Here is a 21027-nt window from a genome sequence, read left to right on the forward strand (position 1 = left end):
TCCTGGTTCATCATCCCAAGGGCCGGAGTGCTGTGAGCTCTCCTAGGACCAACAGCAGCTGTTTGCAGCCAGTGTAGATGGAGCCTGGAAGAGTGGGCTGGGGCGCCCACAGGAGTGGACCCCAGGCCCCCCTGTTGAGGGATGAGCCCAGTGTGGGAAGAGAAGACGGCACACTATGGGGTAGCAGCCCCTCCCTGCCAGATTCCAGCATGGAACTATAAAGAGTCCAAGATTTTAAATTCAAACCTGGCCTTCCAGATCGTTATGAAGGTATATGCGTCAGGAAGGGTAAAACATAGTTTATCTAACAGCTGGCTAGCTTGATTTAAACTTTTAAATATTTAGACTAATAGTCTGTGTGTCCCATTTGTACTTCTTCTCCAACCCTGCCAGTGTTCAGGATGGGCTTGTATTTGCCCTCACTCCACCCACCCACATCTGCAGCCATCCCCAAATGCCTGTACCCAGAGTTCTCAGGCTTCCCAGGACAGTGGAAAGCCCTGACTCACTGATGCTCAAGGTCCTGGTGACTTGGTGGTCTTCCTGATTCCTGCCAGATACTGTCTGAGCATCTACTCAGCCAGCAAGGGCCTTGCCCTTGGTGGCTGGATTCTAATCAGGCGGTGGTTGGGGAGGTGGGGGCTGGACAGAGGCAAGAACAACCTCAGCAGGAGGGAATCCTAGGGTACCTAGAGAGGGCCAGGAATCCAAAGGGGCTGGGGGAAGCACTTCTCCCTGAAGCAGATCAGGGATTCCTGGGGAGGAAGGGGGAACATCCCCAGGAGAGGAGAGAACGCAAAAGTCACCAAGGCAGAAATGTACAGGGGTGGAGTGTGTCTGACACTTGTGTGTTTCCAGCCTCAAGCTCTGGGCTGAGGAGCTTGGATTTTAGGTGGTAAATAGTAAGGAGCCATTGTAGGATTGTAAATGGGGGAGGAGCACTCAGACTGACAGAGGTAATGGACTAGTGGGGGTGGGGATGAATCATGGTAGTCAGTGAAGAGGTGGCTGGAGGGAGGAGGAATGGGGCTCATCCCTCCATGGACAGGAGTAGGAAGCGGGAGGCTGTGCAGAAAGAGTTGACCTCCATTCTGCCTTCTGGAATCTCTTCTTCTGTCCCCTCTTCCTTCCGTCTCCTTCTCTCCCATTCTATGGCCCTGTGTCTCCACGCTGGGGAGAGAGGCACCTAACTCCAGACCCACCTCCCTAAGGAAGACCAGTTCACACCAGTGGTGAGTGGGAGGCCACAGCTGTATAAGAAGGCACCTGCTCATCATTCCTTCGCTTATTCACTCAACAGATATTTATTGATGACCCACAATGCACCAGACCCTGTGCTAGGTGTGGGAGAGATAGTAGTGAACAGGATAAAGTCGCTGTGTTCACGGAGCTTACATTATGGGGGACTTGGGGGCCAGAAACTGTAGCTTTCCTGGGTGTCCACCCTCTGGCTCGCTTGGTCCATGCCCCTGCATGCCTGGGAGAGGGGACTGTCTCCATTACCCCCTCATTTGTTCCAGCTGCCCTTAGATCAGCATCCGTGTCTCAGGACACTGGCGAGGGAGGTCTAATGCCCAGGGCCCTGGCCACAGGGACTGTTCATCTCCATAAGATGAGTCCAGGCCTGGAGGTCAGGTTCTGGGCTCAGGCCCTAGTTCTTTTCACTCACAAATGACTTGGAGCCCCTTACAAGGACCTTCCTGGCCTCAGTTTCTTTATCTGTTAAGTGTGGCTTTGGGGAAGCCCTGAGGAAATGAGGGGAGGAAAAGACCAGTCAATTCCAGTATTCCCCACTGGTGGACGGCAGAGGTGAAAGGATGCCAAGGACTCAATATCATCATCATTATCAACACAAGATAATAATGGCTGCTCTCTGTTGTATTCACTGTGGACCAGCCTCAGGCATCTTCTCATTTCACTTGTTCTTCACCACCAGCTCTGAATCTTCCCTCCCCATTTTTCAGATGAGGAAACTGAGTCTCAGCAAGGTGAAATGACTTGCTTGAGGTCACATGCAAACCTAGCTGACTCCTGGAGCCCTTAAGGACGGTGCTGTGAGGGTGCTGCCTGGCACCTGCCCTCCTGGGCACTCAGCCTTGAAAGTAGTAACCCAGCCCTAGTGCCTCCCCCCCACCTCCGCCAGCGCCCTCGAGGGCTGGCACCACCCGGAGCCTGGGCGCTGGGTCCCGCGACGCTAGGCCAGGACAGTACGAGGGACTGGATCAGGCCAGGACCCGACTTAGGGGCCTTGGCACCTCTGTGCCCTGGGGCGCTCAGTGCCCTCACCCGGTACTAGGTGGGCAAGCCCCGGGCAGTAAGGGTGTCGCGCCCCCCTCTCCGCCCCCGTCCTCGGGGACGCGGCGGCACCTTCACACTTTCCGCTTGGCCCGCTGCTCGCCTTTCAGGCCGCCGCGTTTTCAATTGTTAATTTGGAAACGGAAAAAGAAGCCGGCGGGGCGGGGGAGGCCGCAGGGAGGTAACTGGAGCCGCAGCGCCGCCCCCGCCCCCGCCCCTCCTGCGCGTGGTGCCGGGTGTCGGCGAAGCTCCGCCCCTCCCGGGGACGACTCGGAGCCCCGCCCACCACAGTGTCCCGCCCCCACCTTTTGCCCCTCCCCTTGTAATAAGCCCTCCCCGTGCCGAAGAGGCGGGGCGGGCTCTGCGGACCCCGGAGCACGGAACTGCTGCGCGTCGGCAGCAGAGGAAGGGGCCCCCGCAGCGGAAGGGGGTAGAGCACCGTCGGGGGGGAGGAGTCCCCCAGGAGCTCTCCTCCCAGGAGCCCCACCCTCTCCCGAGGAGTCCCGCCCGGAGTCAGCCTCTTCTGTGTCCCTAAGTGAACCCAAGCCTTTCCGCAACCCCTCAGCGCTGGTTCCATCCCCCGACTCCAGACTCAGATCGGGCGTCCCTGGCCCCATTCGATAGACGAAGAAACTGAGTCCCAGAGAGGGACGGCTCACTTGCTCAAGGTCACACACACAAGGCTGAATTCTTGAGCCTGGCAGAGGTCAGGATCTGAGCGGAATTCAAGCCCTGTTCCTCTGGCTCTGATGCTTGTAGGGTTCTGTCTTCCTCCGCTAGAAGAGGGTGAATCGGGACCAGAGATGCAATAAGTCCCTTCCCTGACCTCCAACACCCTTTCTGTGGTTAATGAGCCATTGAAAGTTTTGCTTTGGTCTACCCTGACTCCTCCTTGCTATTATTATTCAATTATAGGGGGAGTTTTGGAGGTAGCCTTTCTATGCAAATGAGCACCATGCAAATGAAATGTAAAAGATCCTCTCCTCAGACTCCAGAAGTTGCTCAGGACAGGCAGCTTCTTTCTGGAGCTGCTAGGGCCTCACTTCCTAATTGAGAAGCTGAAATCACCAGTCCCAGATGGATCAGCGAAAAATAGGGCTCTCAGAGACCCTTCCTCAGGAGTAAAGCCAGACTCAGAGACAGTTTCCCCAACTCCTTAGCTAAGTGGTGGCAGAATCAGGATAGAGAGCACACTGACCCAGGTTCCTAGCTCTGTCCATGCCCTTGTGCCTCCCTTTCTGCAGCCCCAACCCTGACAAATAGCTCAGAGCCATCAAGCAGGCTCCTGCCTTTTAGAGGACTCTGAATCAGCCGGAACTAGGGGCTGGGCAGCCTTTCCTGTTAAAAGCAGAGGAAACTGAAAGGACGTCTGCAGATGTGCTTCTGGTTTCCAGCCTAAGACCCTCCTAAACCATCCTTCCACCTTGGCTGCGGAACAGGCCCAGAGAAGTTGTGCTCCTGGCCCAAGGTCATACAGCAAGCCTTTCCCAGCTGTCAGGGCCCACTGGAGTCAGTCTTGCTGGATTCAGTCCAGCTGGGCCTGGATTTGGGGTTCCTATGGGGAGCAAGGCTTTCAGGGCAGCTGTAACCAGCTGCCCCAGGTGTGGCCCATGAGTTTGCATACTGCTTTGCTTGCTGATAGCAAAGGCATTGAAACACCCCTCCCCATCACGCCCCCTAAACCTCCCACTGGGTGGGATGCTCACTGGCTTGGGCCTATAGTACTCCCAGGCTGGGCTCAGCCTTGGGGCCTGTACTCCCCAGGGGGCCCGGCCCTCCCTGAATCTCCTGTTCCACCCTGTCAGCTCTTGGTGCCCTCTCTTCTCTGGGAGTGCTGACAACCAAGTGTTGGGGACTAAGCTCTTTCCCCTGGTTTGGATTCTTCTCTTCCTCTCTCCTCCCCCCTTTGCGAAAGTTCTGCTGATTCAGAGGACAGAAGGCTCCTTAGAGGTGACCCTTACCCCTACTGGGCTCAAGTAGCTGGAGGCCAGGGCAATCCTTGAACCCAGTGCCACCCTGTCACATACAGCAGGAAGGGCAGGGGCAAGGCCTGAGCCTGATGCCTGGATGAGGGAATTTTTGAGATGGGGGTGGGGGAGGGGCAGGTGCCTGGGTCCTGCTACAGGAAGAGGAGAACTCAGAAGGACATTACCTTAGGAATCAAGAAATCTGGGTGCCAGACCCAGCCATGCCGCCGATCTACTGTATGATCCCAGGTAGATCAGGCCCCTCTCTGGGACTGTTTCCCCTGTTTAAATGAGAGGATTGATTCACTCTAGGGGATCTTTCAGCGCTAAAAGAGTCAGCATCTGCTCACCTCCTGCCACCTCCATTCCCCTAGCACAAGTCACCGTCATCTTTTGCTTGAATCACACAACCGTCCCCCACCCCATCCCCTCTCTGCACCAATGTCTGTTCTCTACTCAACAGCCTGTGCTGTTGCAAACGCCAGCCAGTCGGATCGTGTTACTCCCTGCTCAGAACTCCCCATCCCACTTGGAGTAAAAGCCAAAATCCTCACAGGAGCCGGTAGATGATCTGCATCCCACCTCCTCTGCCCACCACTCTCCCCCTTCCTCACTCCGCTCTGGGGGCACTCCTTTCGTGATGTTCTGGAATATACCAGGCAACCTCTGGCTCAGGTTTTTGCTCTTGCTTTTTCCCTCTCCTCGGAACCCGATTTGCCCAGATACCTGCGTGGCTCCCTCCCTCATTTCCTTGAGCTCTCTGCTGAAAAGTCACCTTCTCAATGCTATTTCCCCAACCAGCCTCTATAAAATAGTCCCCAACTCCCATACCCTTGCTCCTTCTCCCCTTTCCCCACCTGATTTCTCTCCATCATCATCTCACATTTTCAACCTTTACTTGCTTATTATCCGTCTCCCCCAGGAGACTGCACGCCCCATGAAGGCAGGGACGGTGCCTGTCTTTGTCGTCCGGCTCATGGGGAGCCCTCAGTAAATACCAAATCAGCAGTGAATCAGGCAGTGAGTGAGTGCTCCGGGGCCCTGGCCTGCGTGCTCAGGGCCACTCACCCCACCTGCTGCAGGAAGGGTCGAGATGTGCAGCCAGGAGTGGCCAGCAGGGCGGCGCGGGCACCCTGGAGGGTGGGTGGTGCCTGGGGTCCAGCGCCTAGGTTGTGCTCTCTCTCAGGGAGCCCCGTTCTGAGTTGGGCCTGGGGCATTCAAGGGGAAAAGGACAAGACCTCAACTAGCTCCTGGTCTGTGAGAGGAGGCAGTGCCTCAAACAGCCTTTCTCGAGTCGAAGTCATTGCCACGACCGAGGTGGGCATAGAGATGGGGGTGGGGGATTAAGGGAGTCTGAGGTGGGCTCCCACCGGACCCAGCCGGGCTGGAGGAGGGGCAGACGTGAGGGAAGGAAGATCGGGAGGGGAAAAGTTGCTTGCTTTTGCAGGGTAGAGCTCTGACAATGGAGCGTCAAGTGCCAGCTTGGGCTCTGCGTGGTGGAGAGTGAGGTGGGGGGTGGTGAGGGCCTTCCTTGCTTAGGAGCTTGGGCCTGAGCCTGTAAGTTGGTGGATTTCACACTTTTTAAAAAAGCAGCAAAGCTCTTCGTTCAAGTGGAATCTTATGCCAAGCCCAGAATGTAAAACTGAGTCACCCGAATCCACATGGAGCTTTCTCAGGTGGAACTGGGGAAGCCTTCCATTGGCTATCTTGTTTAAGTGTTCAGAATCCAGGCTGCCTGTGCTCCACCCCTTACTTCGCTTTCGTTTTTTTTTTTTTTTTTTTTTGCTGGCCTCCTGCGGGGGAGCCCACGCTCCCTGTTTATTTGAGGAGTCCATGCTGCCTGGCCAGCCCTAAACAGATGGATGGCCCCTGCTCCCTCCTTGTTCCCACCCTTGACACGTTGCTCAGCCTACTTACCTGGTGTACCAGGTTGTCTGGCTGGCATGGGCAGAGGGAAGCAGCCAGAGCGAGTGGGAGGGTTTGGAGCCAGACCAGGTAGGAGAGGATGAGGCTATGACTCATGAAACACCTTGTCCAGAAGACACTGCCTTCCACATCCTACTGGGACTGAGACCATTCACACTAGCTCAGGAAAACCTGGCATGTGAAGGCGGAGGACACTCCTGCCAGGCTCGGGAAGAATTTCGTGGCATCACGGAGGGAGGCGCACTCCTGGGCTTCACCAAATAGAGAAGGGGAGATGAGGTTCGGGAACAGCGGCCTCACGTCCATTTCTTTCTCTGCATCCCTGCCAACTTTGCTCTGTGGTTCTTAGTTCCATTCCCGAGAAAGATAACCTGACTGGCTGGGCCCCGCCTACAGGGGGACCTTTCTTGGGTCCGTCTCCAGCTCTAGAGGAATCCGTGGTGGCGAGGAGAGCGGCACGGAGCCATGTGGCCCCTCCAGGCCTGTGGTGGCTGTCAGAGCCGCCCCTGGGGCTGCCCGTGTCCTTGTACATCCTGTGCATTGCCAAGGGGCCTGGCCGAGAACACATCAGTGGCACTGAAGTCCAGGCTCTGCTTAGGGCTGGGTCAGCCCGGAGCAGGGGATGCCTGTTTCTGGTGGGTCCATCCGGAGGGGTCAACTTTTTACAATTTTTCAGGCTAAAGGGGAACGCCTTTTTCTAATTGCTTCTCCAAGAGGGGCATTTTTTTCATATTTTGTACTATGTGCTGGCGGCCGCTGTCCCTCCAGGGACACCCTCAAAGAATCTGGAACTGAGCTGAGGGCTCAGCCCTCTCCCCTCCACCCCACTCTGGAAAATGCTAAGGCTGGAGGGGGTGGCTCCCTTCGCTGAGTGTCCCCCAACTTCATGTTATGGACAGGGAAACTGAGGCTCCACTGAGACCTCATCCCTAAGCCTGAGCCCCCAGCATAGGCCTCCGGCCCAGAGAAGCAGCAGCCGCAGCCGCAGCCCTGGTGTGGGGCCCTGGGTCACGTGCTTTTGCTCCCTTTGCCATATTTAGAATCGCTGGATCAGGGGAAACTTCTCGTCCCAGCCCCTGAGGATTCTTGGAAAGAGCCTCGCTCTGAGGCCTGGCTGACTGCCCCTCCCCTCTATCCCCCTGCAAGAGAGAGTAAGAGCCTGCTCTCCCCAGAGGAGCCCAGGGCCCTCCAGACCACACTGCACCCCTGTGTCAGGGGGAGCCTGTCAGGTTGGGCTGAGGTCCCTCCTTCACTATCAACTCTGGTTTGGGGTTTAAGAAGCCCTTTCCGGCTGGAAGGTGGTGGGGTTATGGCCTCTGTCCTCCAGGAACCTTGGCTGAATGGGGACAGACTGGCCCTAGCTGTCCCCAGGGGGAAGACAGAAGCTCGCCTTTGGGGTCCTGGTCTGGGAGGTGAGGAAGGGGTCACATACTCTCAAGGCCAGATGTAGAAATGAGGGAGCCAGCTGGTGGCCAAGCAGGCAACAGACCCTGGTAGAGGTGTCTGGGAGGAGGGACACTGGAGAGAAGGAAGGAGGCCCAGGAGGAAGGAAGGGGCACGGCCTGGCTCTGCATTTACTGTAGCCTGATTGGAGGCTGGGGCATCCCCTCATCCCACTTGGCTGCTTCCTCCCTCAGGAGCACCAAGCCTTGAAAACAAAACCAGAGGGGGCACCTGGCAGGCTCAACCGTTGGGCATGTGACTTGTGATCTTGGGGACACGAGTTTGAGTCCCTCATTGGGCGTAGAGATTACTTCAAGGGGTAAAAATTAAACAACAACAACAAAAACTCCCAAAACAAACCAAACCCAAAATGCACGTGTGGGGCACCTGTGATGTTCTGGCTCTTTTCTCCCATGCTGACTGCAGGGAATAATGGTCCTATGTTCCCACGGGGACCCCTCTCCGGGGCCTGGTCAGTTCCCTCCACACCAGCTGTTCAAATGCTCCCCACCTCCCCCAGGAAGGAGGCCTGACTCCTCTGTCACAGAGGAAGTGAAGTCAAAGTCCCCAGGGAGCTCTCCGGCTTTCTTGGCCCCCCAACCTCAGGTTCCACCTAGCCCCTCCTCCTTGCCGCCTGTCCCAAGCTGGCTGGGGGCGGGGCCGGGGGGTGGGAGGGTCCCTTCTGCTCAGCACCAGCCCTGCCTGGCCTGGATCCGGGCCTCCCTGCTGTCCTGGGGACTTCATTCCATCGATCACTCCCTCTCTCTCCCCCATCTTCATCTTCTCCCTCTCTCTTGGCTCCTTCCACTCTGGCTCTTGAATCTTAAAATAAAAAACAAAGCCCAGTCCCAGTGCTCTGCGTCCTTCTCCGGCTCCTGTCTGCCTCTACTCTGTGCCGTCAGGCTTCTTTAGCCATCTGTACAACCTCTGTTGCCTCTTTATCGCTGCCCCCCTCCCTTTCTCATCCCACCTGGGCCTGTGCCAGGCCTCCCCTTGGTCTCCGCTGCCCTTGCCAAGGTGCCCAGGGACCGGCTTGTCACCAAATCCAGTGGACGTTTTTCAGGCCTTATCTTGCCTGACCTCTTGACAGCATTTGACGCTGGCTTTCGCTCCCTCCTTGAAACCCTCTTGCTCGGCATCCTTGCTGCTTCTTCTGGTTTCCCTCCCATCTCGCCGCTGGCAGCTCCTTCTGAGTCTGGGTGGAGTGTGTCACCTCCTTCTGCGCCTCTGGGGTCCCATTGGGTCGTTCTCCAAATGTGCCGCGTGCTCTCCGAACTCTCTCGGCCACTCCCGTGGCCTCTACCCCGATGTGCCCCGCGTCGGCACTTCCGGCTTCGGTCTCTCTTCATGCCCGTGACCGTTTGCCCGGTGCGCCGCAGCCCTGTCAGTCTCCACGTGTCCCAAATGGAGCTCATCGCCCCCAGCTGCCCCTCCAGCGGGGTCTCTCGTGTCTGCTCACTCACGGCACCTTCACCCACCAGGTGCCCGCACCAGAAGTATGAGAGTCATTCTTCCTCCTTTGTCCCCATTTCCAAATAATCACCAAATCCTCCTCCCTGAAACCTCCATCCATCCCCTTCTCTTTGGTGCTGTCCCCTTCATCTCTCATCTGAATTATCGTGGAACTTTCTACCTGCTTTTCCCCATCGGTCTCCCTGCCTCCGGTCCATGCTCCACACTACCCCTGAGTGGTAGTCCTGGAGCACGTAGCATACCACACCATTCCTCCCTCGAAACTCTCCAATGGCTCCCCCTTGCCTTGAGGATAACATTCGTAATGTCTTAGGGTGCCCCTCGCGGCACCCACTGGATCTGGCCCTCTGGTTTCTCCACTGCCCCTTCACTTCAGCCCCGCGTCATCCAGAACTGCTGGCCACCGGGGGCTGTCTATAGGCTCCCACGTCTCGGGTGCCTGCACATATCCTGCTTGCCCTGCTGGAGGCACTGGCCATCACCCTCTCCGTGTCTTCACTGATCCCTCCACATTGGCTCTATGGAAGCTGTCTTAGGGCTCCCCCCCACAGCCCCCTTGGCAAACTGTTATCCCCTTGTCCATCCTATCACTGCTTTGCGATAGTTGTTAATTTCTTGGAGCGGGGGGGGGGGGGGGGGGGGGAGGTCTGGGTTATTCATTTCTGGCTTTGCAATCAACCTGGCTGAGTATGGATGGCAAAGAACATTTCTTAAGTGAACGCGGCTCAGAGGTTAGGAGATAACCCCTTCTCTGCGGGTTAGAAACCAAACCCCCAACTCCTATCCCCACCTCTTCAGCCTCCAAGCATCTGTCTCTCCGGGGACATCTCCAGAGAATCTGGAACGGAGCTCATGGCTGACCCTCTCCCTTCTACCCCTCTGCTGGAGAGTCTTAAGGCTGACACCCCCCACTTCATGTTACAGATGGGGAAACTGAGGCCCAGAGAGGTAGTATGGCTTGGGGGTCCAGGTGGACTTGGGTTTAGGTCCTGGCCTTATGACTTTTGGACAATCTAGTATGCCTTTCTTTTTCTCCTTTTAAATAACTGCTTTATTGAGCTATAATTCACATACCATAAAATCCCCCTTATAATTCGGTGTTTTTTAGTATACTCAGAGTTGGGCAGCCATCATAGAGTATCCTTCCGAGCCTATGCTTTCTCACCGATAAGCCTTGGGTAACTTTGACACTGCTCTCACAGGGTTGTTGTGAGAAGTAATTAAAAATAAGCATGGAGGGGGCTTGGCCCAGTGTTTGGGGGTCACACGGTGAATTGGGGGCGAAGCTGATGTTGGCATGAGACCCACCTCCCCAGTAGGGCTTTCCTTGCTACCTCTGCCCCGTGGCTGTTTCTGGGCAGTGATTTCAAGAAGGTGGTGGGGGGAGAGTGAGGCGGGGAAGGCAATAATGGCAGTTGTTTAAAAAGCCGTGAGTTGGCTAATAATTGAGTCAGCCACAGGCAGGCCTATCAGCTGAGCCAGTGATTCTCAAAGTATGGTTCCCGGAGGAACAGCATTAGCATCACCAGGGAACTTTGTAGACACGCAAATTCTCCGGTCCCGCCTCATACTTACATTCTAGGAGTGAAGCCCAGAAGTCAGTACCTTAACAAGTCCTCTGGGTGATTCTGACACCAGCTGTAGTTCGAGAACCACAGATCTAAGCAAACCAGCTACCTATTCAGTCCCTAATCTCCTCACTGCCTTCCTGAATGAGCGGGATAGTCACAGCATGGGGGTGGAGGTGTGGAAGGGTTGTGGTGAGTCTCAGGATAAGCCCCGCCGGGGAGAATCAGCCAGGCAGCACCCACCTGTCCCGGCACTGCCTCCTGGGCCGGGCAAGGGAGGACACGGGCCCCAAACTGCAGCCAGACATGATGGGCAAAAATGTTCCAGAAAGCGGCAGTCTGACCTCTCTGTTGGGGCAATTGTAGATGGCCCAAGCCAGCCAGCTCCTGCATACTACCTATAATTCTAGAGAGAGAGAAATTGGAGCCCCACAGGGGGCCAGAGGCAATCCTTAGTCCTTATTTGTTGCATGAATGAAGCCACATGGTGGTTCTGGCATTCACAACCAGACCCTGGCTTACAGCTCCTTCTCTCTGTCTCCTCTCTGCCTAAGCTCCAGACACTGATCTCCCTTCTGCTGTCCCAAGAGTGGGTGTCTGTGTGAGGACCCCTCAGGAGGGCCAAGGTAGCCTGAGGGATCACACTGATTCACTGATTTGGAACAAGTCTATCCCTCCTTCCTGAGCCCCATTTCTTCATCTGGAAGATGGGGATAATTATTCAGGTGCCTGGGACACAAGATGTTCTTTATCAGATTTAATGTATCTGTTCCACTGTATTGAGCATCTGGGGTGGAGAAACTCTCAACCAGTGCATGAAGGCAGGGGAAGTGAAGTTCAGGGGCTTTTTAAACAGTTTACCACTTGGAGCTGGTCAAGGTCAGAGACCTGCCTTCTCTTCCCTTCTCAGGAAGGGCGCTGGGGGAGTCCAACAGGTCAGGGATGGATGTGCTTAGAGCTCTGGGAGCCTTCTCAGTGGGTACACATTGGGGGCTTTGGTGACATGGTGCTTTAATGTTTGTTTCATGTGAATTTCTGCTATTCATTTACTCAGTCTATGAAAAAAAAATAAAGCAGAGCAAGGAGAGAGAGAGTGGGGATGGGGCTATTATTCTGGAGAGGGGGTGGTTAGGGAAGGCCTCTCGGAGGAAGTGATGTTTGAACGGAGACCTGGATGAGTAAAGGAGCAATAAATAGGCAGAGGAAGCAACAAAGGAAGTGCAAAGCCTGGAGGTGGCAATGGGTTTGGTGTTCCAGGAATGGCATGGAGGTCGGGGTCATCGGAGCAAAGTGATGGAGGCGGGGGAGGGGAGGAGATGAAGTCTGAGAGGTGGGGTGGGGGCCAGAGCTCACGGGGCCTTGCTGCACATGCTGAGGAGTTTAACGTTCGCTCTCAAATGTGATGGGAATTTGGAAGTCAGGGGAGAGTTGGAGGAGAGTGATGGCGTCCAACTTTGCATTGTAGGAAGATCACGCCAGCTTTTTTGGAGAGAGTGGGTCATGGCTGGGCCAGAGTGGAGGCAGGGAGGCCAATCAGAGACGAGGTGGTGGCGGCTTGGTCAGGATGGTGAGCTGTGGACTGTGCAGGGATTTATTCTGAAGGTAGAGCCAATAGAAATTGCTGAAGGGCAGGATGTGGAGGGTGAGGGAAAGGGAAAATCAAAGGCAACTCTTAGATACTTGGCCCGAGCCCCTGGGCGGCAGGTGGTGCCATTTACTGGGATGGGGAGACCGGAGGGAAACAAGATTTGAGGGCAAATGGAGTTTGGTTTTGAACATGTTTGGTTTGAGAGGCCACCAGACATCTGAGAAGAGATGCTGAGTAGACAGCTGGACATGTGAGCTGGACTCCTGGGGAGAGGCTGCCATGCCCTGTCACCTGCCAAACGGCAGAAGCGATTATGGTAAAGAGGTGGGGGCAGGATTGAAGGTGGCTCTTTCTCTGTACTTTTAAGGAAATGCATTTTAAAATTCCCATTAGTTTGTTATCACCCCTGTTTATTCTAACAAAATATGAGGAAATGCAGAGGAGCAAAAATGTAAAACAAAAGCCAAATCGCTCTTAATCTTGCCACCCAGAGATAAGCCCTTCTGACTCTTGGTATGAATATTAAAAATATCTATATTTTATTTTTTAATGTTTATGTATTTATTTTGAGAGAGAAAGAGTGTGTGTGCATGGGGGAGGGGCAGAAAGAGAGAACCCAAGCAGGGCTTCCCCCCCCCGATTTAAAAACTATATTTTTAATGTTTATTATTTATTTTTGAGAGAGAGAGAGAGACAGAGACAGAGACAGAGTGTGAGCAGGGGAGGGGCAGAGAGAGAGGGAGACAAAGAATCCGAAACAGCTCCAGGCTCCGAACTGTCAGCACAGAGCCAGACGCAGGGCTCGAACCCACAAACCGCAGCGTGAGATGATGGCCTGAGCTGAAGTCGGAAACTTAAACGACTGAGCCACCCAGGCGCCACCCTCTTTAAAAAATTTTTTTTACCCTCCCCCCCATTTTCAGAATATAGGTATTTGGGGGGCACCTGGGTGGCTCTGTCAGTTGGACGTCTGACTCTTGATTTTGGCTCAGGTCATGATCTCACAGTTCATGAGCTCAAGCCCTGCATCCAGCTCTGTGCTGACAGCGTGAAGCCTGCTTGGGATTCTCTCTTCTTCTCTCTCTGCCCCTTCCCTGCTCACACTCTCTCTCTCAACATAAATAAATAAACATTAAAAAAAAGTAAAAAATTGGGATCAGGTTTTATTATCTGCTTCTTTCATTCAGCCTATTGTGATGTGTCTATTTTATAGACATAGAAAGAACAGTGTTGGGAAAAATAAATTCCTGAAAGCCTCAGCAGGAAGCCCCTAGCGTGGTCCACTCACCCGTGGATCTGACATCAACTGAGCACTGGGACAGAAGGATTTCTGTCCAGGGCTGGGGTGAAGGCCCATCAAGATTTGGCTGCAGCCCTTCCCAGGGGAGGGGGTTGAATGAGATGACCTCAGCAGGGCGTTGCGGGGGCAGGCCCTCTGCCCCCGAGCCCTGGGTCAGCGGCCTTCCCCCCTCCCTAGGGGATGTGGTTTTCTGTGGTTAATTATTGAACGTGAGGAGTGGGTGCTCTCCCCGCTCCTCTCCTTGTGCCTTCTGTCTTCGCTGACTCAGCTCTCGCCTGGAACTGGCCAAGGAAGCCTCCTTCTCACTCATTCATTCAAAACCCTTTGCTGACATCTGCCACCTGCCTCCTCTACCCAAGGGCATGTGCTGGGATGCAGCCCTAAGCCTGCCCTCCAAGCAGCCTGGGAACCCCTGTCCAGGGAGGTAGAGCCATGCCCTTCACGGGTCTATCTCCCCATCAGCTTCCACCGTACAGATGTGGAGACTGGCTCAGGGAAGGTAGGGGACTGTATAAGCCGGACCAGGATTTGAACCCAGGTCTCTCTGACCCTGAGCCCATGCCCCTGGCACCGTGAAACACAAATGAAGCCATATGGAAAGTGACGTGGGCCACATACACGCGGGCAAGCACGGGGAAGGGGCGATCTGAAGAGGGAACAGTGAGGCGGAGGGCATCCCCGAGGCTTCCCAGAGCCGAGGGTGAGCAGAGACTCAGCAGGCTCCGACTCTGGGGTGTTTCAGGCAGGATGCCCTGCCAGCCGTCCCAGGCGGGGAGACGCTGGGAACATTTGGGGAACGCTGTGGGTCAGTTCATAAGGGATGTGTTTCCAGAGAAGCCCGTTCCCCCGGAGTCTCTTCCAGGGCACATGTGTGTCCGGCACATCCCCCTCCCAAAGAGCAGCGCTTCTGGGAGTCCAGATTCCTTGTGCTGCCTCTGCACATATTCACGTACTGTCTGAGGCCTCCAGCCTCCCTCCTCATGCCCTTTCCCCCTCTTCCCGTCCACTGGGAAGTGGGGGACCCTGGCTCTAATCTCAACTCTGTCCTGGACATAGTGAGTGACCTTGGGTGAATCCCTTTCCCTGTCTGGGCCTCAGTTTCCTCATGTGTGTGGTTGGGGTTGTGGGAAGTGTTGGCTGAGCTGGCATATAAAGTTCTTCCCTTTTCTAAACGTCTCTCTCTGGGCTTCCCACAGCCCTCAGGGGAGTTCCAGGCCTCCATGGCATGGCTCCATGAGGCCTGATTCCCCTCCCTACCCCACTCTGAATCCTTCCCTCCTTCCCTGTCCTCCCTAGTCCCCTTTCCTTTCATAGTCGTCTCATTATTATTAATTCCCTAAGAGCCCACGAAGGCAGAGGCAATTGTCCCCATTCTGCAAATGGAGCGATGCTCCTGCCAACCTTGGAGTTCAGAGGGAGCAGAGACCCCTCCCTCAGCTGCCGACCGTGCCTGGCCCCCCAGCTGACCTCTGAGATACTTCTCTTAAGACAGTCTTAAAACCGAGGGCACCACTTGCGAATGGCTGAGCCTGGAGGCGCTTCCTGACTGTGGGAGCTTGAGCTGGTGTGTTTCCACCACCAGCCCAGAGAGACCTGCCGCCCCCCAGAGGAATGACCACCTCCCCAGGCTGCAGCCCCCGCATTGAAGGGAACTGAGAGGCCTGTAAGGTGTCTGTGAGCTCAGTAGCCCAGACCTTGGGGCTTCTCCCTTTGGTGTCCAGCACAGAACCACAACTCCAGGGAACCCTCATTCTGATTCTGCCTTCCAGATAATTCTTCCCAAATCCTCCTGCGACCCCGCAGCCCCCTGCCAGAGGCTCCTCGGCTGTCCTGTCCGTGCAGCATTCTAACCCTCTCCATGCTGCTATTGCAGATTTTTGCTGGTCTTCAGCTGCCTGGTGCTGTCCGTGCTGTCCACAATTCAGGAGCACCAGGAACTTGCCAACGAATGTCTCCTCATCTTGGTGAGTGCCAGAGTCCGGGTCTGAGCGAGCTGTGTAAGGTAGCACCGTGGGGTTCAGGGTAGAGGGACAGAGAGGCTTCTCCTACTGTGGCTCAGAGAGTGGCTTGCTATGCTGTGTTCCCTGAGTTGATGGCTGCCCCTCTCTGGACTTCATCTTCTGCTTTAGAGCAAGTGTTGAGGGACCTCCTGCCGCTAAGCCAGGGCTGATGTTGGGCTCAGAGAAGAGGTTGAAAAAGCCCTACTCCTTCTCAGGACCCAAACTGCTAAGTCAACCCCTGGTGTGATATTTTTTTTTTTTTTCTCTCTCTCTCTCTCTAAACAGAAGCACCTTGGAAGTGGACAGCTGACAGATAGCCACCCCTTAGGTCACCCAGTCAGGGTTACTGAGTCTGGGATAGCTGGGAGGGGGAGGGCAGAGTGAAGCTCAGAAAAAGCCAGACAGCTGGTGGACAGGAAATGGAAGACAGACTGGGGCTTTCAGTCTGTGGAAGGCGCCACGTGCCTTCTCGAATTCTCCTCGGGTCCAGCCAGGTGTAAGAACGTCCAGGAGAGGTGGTCTGAGGAAATCCTGGTACCCCTAACCCGAGGACTCCGGGCTGGGCCGGTGCTGTGTGACCTGGGCCCTCGCTCCTGGAGGCTGGAGACGAGAACTCAGGCCCCTGGTCCCGCAGGAATTCGTGATGATCGTGGTGTTTGGCCTGGAGTACATCATCCGCGTGTGGTCCGCGGGATGCTGCTGCCGCTACCGAGGATGGCAGGGCCGCTTCCGCTTTGCCAGAAAACCCTTCTGTGTCATCGGTAACAAGGCCTGCCCTGCCCGCGCCTGACCCCTGACCCCAAGCCTCAGGGTTGACGCCCTGATGCCACCCCTGACCCAGACCCTCGCTGCTGACAGAGATTCCACGACCCTCCCGACCCTTCCCTCCACGCCTCCCACCACGGTCCTCCCCCCTCCCTCCCCCCCCCCACAGCCCCAGGATCGCCCCCCCCCCCCCGCCCTCCCCTCCCCCGCTCTCCCCCGCAGACAGCCCCAGGATCCCCACCGCGGGTCCTGATGCACGGTGGCTTGGTGAGCTCGCCTGTCCCGCCCCTGCAGACTTCATCGTGTTCGTGGCCTCGGTGGCCGTCATCGCCGCGGGCACGCAGGGCAACATCTTCGCCACGTCTGCGCTGCGCAGCATGCGCTTCCTGCAGATCCTCCGCATGGTGCGCATGGACCGCCGCGGCGGCACCTGGAAGCTGCTGGGCTCCGTGGTCTACGCGCACAGCAAGGTGCGCCGGCGGGACGTCTCCCGGGGCCCGAGGTGGGGGGTGGGGCAGGACCCGAGTCCAGCCCCAGGGTTGGGGAGACTGTGGGCCCGGCGGGGGGCCAGGCCACAGGGGCCGATCTCTGAGGCCGGGCAAGGGCCAGTCTGCAGGGGGAGGGCAGGTGCAGGCCAGGAGGAGGGGCTTGAGGGGTAAGGGGTTGAGAGGCTCAGTCGGAAGCTTCTGGGTTAGGTGAGTCTGTGTGCACAGCAAAGTGGGGAGCTGGGGCGGGTGGGGGGGGGACTGGATGTTGGGGTGTGTGGGGCGTTGAGGGGCGGTGGGCCTGGGGACTGAAGTCGGAACCTGGAACCTGGGGGGGGGGGGGTCAAGGGCGGGGCCGGGGGCGTACCCTGAGGTCGGGAAGGCGGGGCAGGGTCTCCCCGGAAGGAGGAGCTGGGAAAGAAAGATGGGCAGCCGCCCCCAGGCAACTCGAAGCGGTGGGGCGCCTTTATCCCCCCTCCAGAAGGCCTCTCGGGGTCATTCTGGGAACCTCCCACCTGCCCCCCTCTCCCAGGTACGCACAGTATTAGGCGCTTCCTTACACCCCTCTGGCTCGGCCCTCCTGACGTTTTCATCTTTGCTGTCACCGCAGGAGCTGATCACCGCCTGGTACATCGGATTCCTGGTGCTCATCTTTGCCTCCTTCCTGGTCTATCTGGCCGAGAAGGACGCCAACTCTGACTTCTCCTCCTACGCCGACTCGCTCTGGTGGGGGACGGTGCGTGAGGGTCTGTGCAGGGCTGCCCTTCTCCCTGGGACCCTCCCCTGCGTGACCATTGTGACCCTGACTCAAGGTTGAGCGGGCCTGTCTCTGTCCTCTCTGCTAAGGCTGGGACCCCCTGTGACCAGCCCCTGTGTTAGCCCCCATCCTGCCCCAGTAAATCTGCTTGTGCTTCATGTAGTTCCCCACCAAGCCCTTGTGACCTTACCCCTGACCAGCATGGTGGAGTGATGGGGAGGGATCCATCTATGCCCCTAACAAGCCCCTGTGAGTGACCACAGGGCACCGCCCTCATGATCAGGCTCCCACCTGCCTGTGTCCCAACAAGCTCTTGTGGGTGGCTCCCGAGACCAGCCCTGAGGGTAAACTGTTTGTGTCCCCAGATCACACTGACAACCATTGGCTATGGTGACAAGACACCGCACACGTGGCTGGGCAGGGTCCTGGCTGCCGGCTTCGCCTTACTAGGCATCTCCTTCTTTGCCTTGCCTGCCGTGAGTCGCCATCCATTTAGGATCTCCCATCCCGGGGGAGAGAGGTCCTGGGGGCAGAGCCTGCCAAGCCCCTAGCCCCCATTTGCATGGATGGGAAAGGGACGTCTCAGATGGGCAGTGATGGAGACCTTCTCTGCCTTTTGCTGTCCCCCCCACACCCCCCCCCAACCACGCCTATTCCCCTAGGGCATCCTTGGCTCTGGCTTTGCCCTGAAGGTGCAGGAGCAGCACCGGCAGAAGCACTTCGAGAAGAGGAGGATGCCTGCAGCTAACCTCATCCAGGTACAAGACGCCAAGGAAGCATGAAATGAACTGGTGTATCAACTCTGTGTGTTGACCCACGCGTCCCAGTTTCGCAATTGTGGCTCCACGTTGAGGCTCAGAGAGCAGATGTGATTCTTCTGGGGTCACGTGCCAAGTCAGAGGCAGAGCTGGGATGCTAACTGGGACTGCTAGAAACTTCTCTTGCTCCCTGGGCTCAGTTCAGGACTCACCAGAGCTGCCCCACTGTCCAGCTCCAGCCCCAACTCTACATGGCCTGCATTGGAATGGGGCCTAGGGCCTCTTGTCCTGCCACCCAAAGGTGCAGTCATCAGTAAGCTCATTCCACAAGCACTCACACAAATGAATGTTGTAGCTATAAACTGAGATTAAACACTTCGAAAGAAAGAAATTGTTCTCTGAAGAGTGTTTAACAGGGTCCTGGCCTGATCTGACCTTGAAGGGGAACTCAGGGATGATGACCCTGGGAAATTGACACTCGAGTTGAGAGATGGAGGACCGATAGGAGTCAACTAGGTGTAGAGGTAAAGGGGGGAGCATTCAGGGCAAGGGAACAGCATGTGCAAAGGCCCTGTGGTGGAGGGGAACATGGTGTGTTTGGTGAACTGGAAGGAAGCTAGGGAGGCTGGAACAGAAAGCTCAAGGAGGAAGGGTTTGGGGAAGTGGGTGAGGGCCAGACCCGAAGGCCACGGGGAGGAGTTTTCCATTTTCCCATTTTCCCATTTTCTTAAGAGCAGGGAGGAACCACTGACAGGTATAAAGCAGGAGTGGGTGACATGATCAGATTTGTGTTTTGAAAATAGGTGAATGGATTGGAGGGTGACCCAGGTGTGTGTGTGAGATGATAAGAGGCTCTGGCCACAGTGTGGGCAAGGCAGGGCGCCGGGTGACCTGACTGGCATAGCAACAGACGAGATGGGGAGAAGTGGGCCGATTCTGCATAGTTCGGAGGTGAAATTAGCGGCATCGGGAGTGAGGAAGAGAGTGAGGGACATGTGTGGGGGGTGACTTCCAGGTTTTTGGCTTGCCCAACTGGATGATCGATCGCCTTCCTCCCTCGAGGGGGGACCAGATCTGAGACACGAGGAATGTGAGCTTGGCTGGAGCACGTGGAGTCTGGGGGGCCTCAGCCCCTGAGCAGTGATGTTGACGAGGCAGCTGCATATGCGGGTCTGCGGCTGAGAGGAGAGGGGTGTGCTGGGCAGAGAAGGCTTGGAGCCGTTGCACCTGGATAGTAATGAAGCCCAGGGCACGGATGAGTTCACCCCGCAGGGAGAGGAAAGACGGAGGAGACAAGATGGTCCAGAATGCTTAGGAACCCCAGCAGTTAGTCACAGGGCCCGCAGAGTTGAGCCAGTCAAGGAGACAGAGGAGGAACAGCCAGAGGGGTGGGAAGAAAACCAAGGAGCGTGTGGTCTCAGTTTCCCCCACTGTGCTGCGGCATTCTGATAGGGCATGGGCTGAGGCAAGGGCTCCAATTTTATATGAGTCTGTGACTCAGCCCTGGCTTCTCTCGAGTCAGGGTGTGTGCAAGAGAAGCCCCTGCGGGAAGTAGTTCAGGGAATACTGGCACATCCCAGCTTGGCCTTCTCCCAGCATGCCACCCTCGCACTCCCTAATCCAAGTCTGACTCACCCCCACTTATCTCTCCTCCCCAGGGTGGGAGCCCCTCCCCATCCCTGCTATCTCCAGCCACCAGCCCAGCCTTTCCTTCTCGGCGTCCCTTGGGGCATAATGGCCGTTGTCCCCCGGGGGCTGGCCTTCCAAGGGGCATTGTAGGGGCAGGCGGCTGGCACTGTCCAGGCCAAGAGACAGCTGGTATTGTGGTGCCCATAATTAATGAGACAGCTCTGGCAGCTGTTCCCCAGCTCAAGCCAGGGGCCTAGGCAAGCAGGAAGTAAAAATATTCCTGTCCTAGGAGGGTGCCTGGCCAGTGAGGTCAGCAGTGGGCAGTCCCTTAAGGACAAGAGGCACCCGAAGTGGTGGTGGTGGGGGGGGGCATCCAGGGCTCAGTTGTGCTCTGTCCATGCCTCCCTGCCCTCCCTAATCACCCCACTCACAGTCTCTCCTTGGCTCTTCTCGTTACCTGGAGGGAGAGGGACAGTCCTTCCTCTTGTCCAGCCCTCATCCCTCCCGCTGCAGAGGAAATCCTGCAAATCTGTGGATGCTGAGGGGTTGGTAGGTGATGCTCTGATGCTCTTTCCTTCCCTCCTCAACCCCATGGGCAGGGACAGGCAGCTGCGAAAGATGGGGTGGACTTCTTAGTAGTAATTATAATTCACGCGGTCAGTATTTATTCCCCTAACGTTTGCAGAGCACCTACTATGTGCTAAAGGATACAGCAGTGATCAAGACATGGCTTAGGGTCTAGGGGGAGAGGAAGACATTAATCAAATACACAATGAATGGAGATTTACTAGCTGTGGTCGGGGGAGGTACCAGGAGCGTTCAACAGGGGAACCCTGTGTTAAGTGTCTTCCATGTGCCAGGCACTGCACTTGGCATTTAATACACATTTGCCCTTTTAATCCTCATGATACCCTGTTAGGTAGGTAGTATTACATCCGGCTTACAGATGAGGAGACAGGGGCTCTGCAGCTTCCCTTAATTTGTCCAGGCTAGTAAGGGGCAAAGCTGGGACTGGAAACCCATGTCTGCCTTACAAAACCCCAGCTCTTCCCTTAGACCCCTGGCTCTGATGC

General features: G+C 56.2%; 1 protein-coding gene across 1 annotated transcript in view; it reads left to right on the forward strand.

Moving 5' to 3' along the window:
* Positions 1-21027, forward strand: part of KCNQ4 (potassium voltage-gated channel subfamily Q member 4) — a 51466-nt gene that overhangs the window by 14569 nt on the left and 15870 nt on the right. The window contains exons 2-7 of the mRNA XM_042996787.1: positions 15434-15524; positions 16195-16321; positions 16620-16795; positions 17421-17546; positions 17933-18043; positions 18230-18325. Of these exons, the coding sequence (XP_042852721.1) occupies positions 15434-15524; positions 16195-16321; positions 16620-16795; positions 17421-17546; positions 17933-18043; positions 18230-18325 (727 nt within the window). The remainder of the gene's footprint in view (positions 1-15433; positions 15525-16194; positions 16322-16619; positions 16796-17420; positions 17547-17932; positions 18044-18229; positions 18326-21027) is intronic.

The sequence above is a fragment of the Panthera tigris genome, chromosome C1 (assembly GCF_018350195.1).
Source record: "Panthera tigris isolate Pti1 chromosome C1, P.tigris_Pti1_mat1.1, whole genome shotgun sequence".
NCBI classification, from domain to species: Eukaryota; Metazoa; Chordata; class Mammalia; order Carnivora; family Felidae; genus Panthera; species Panthera tigris.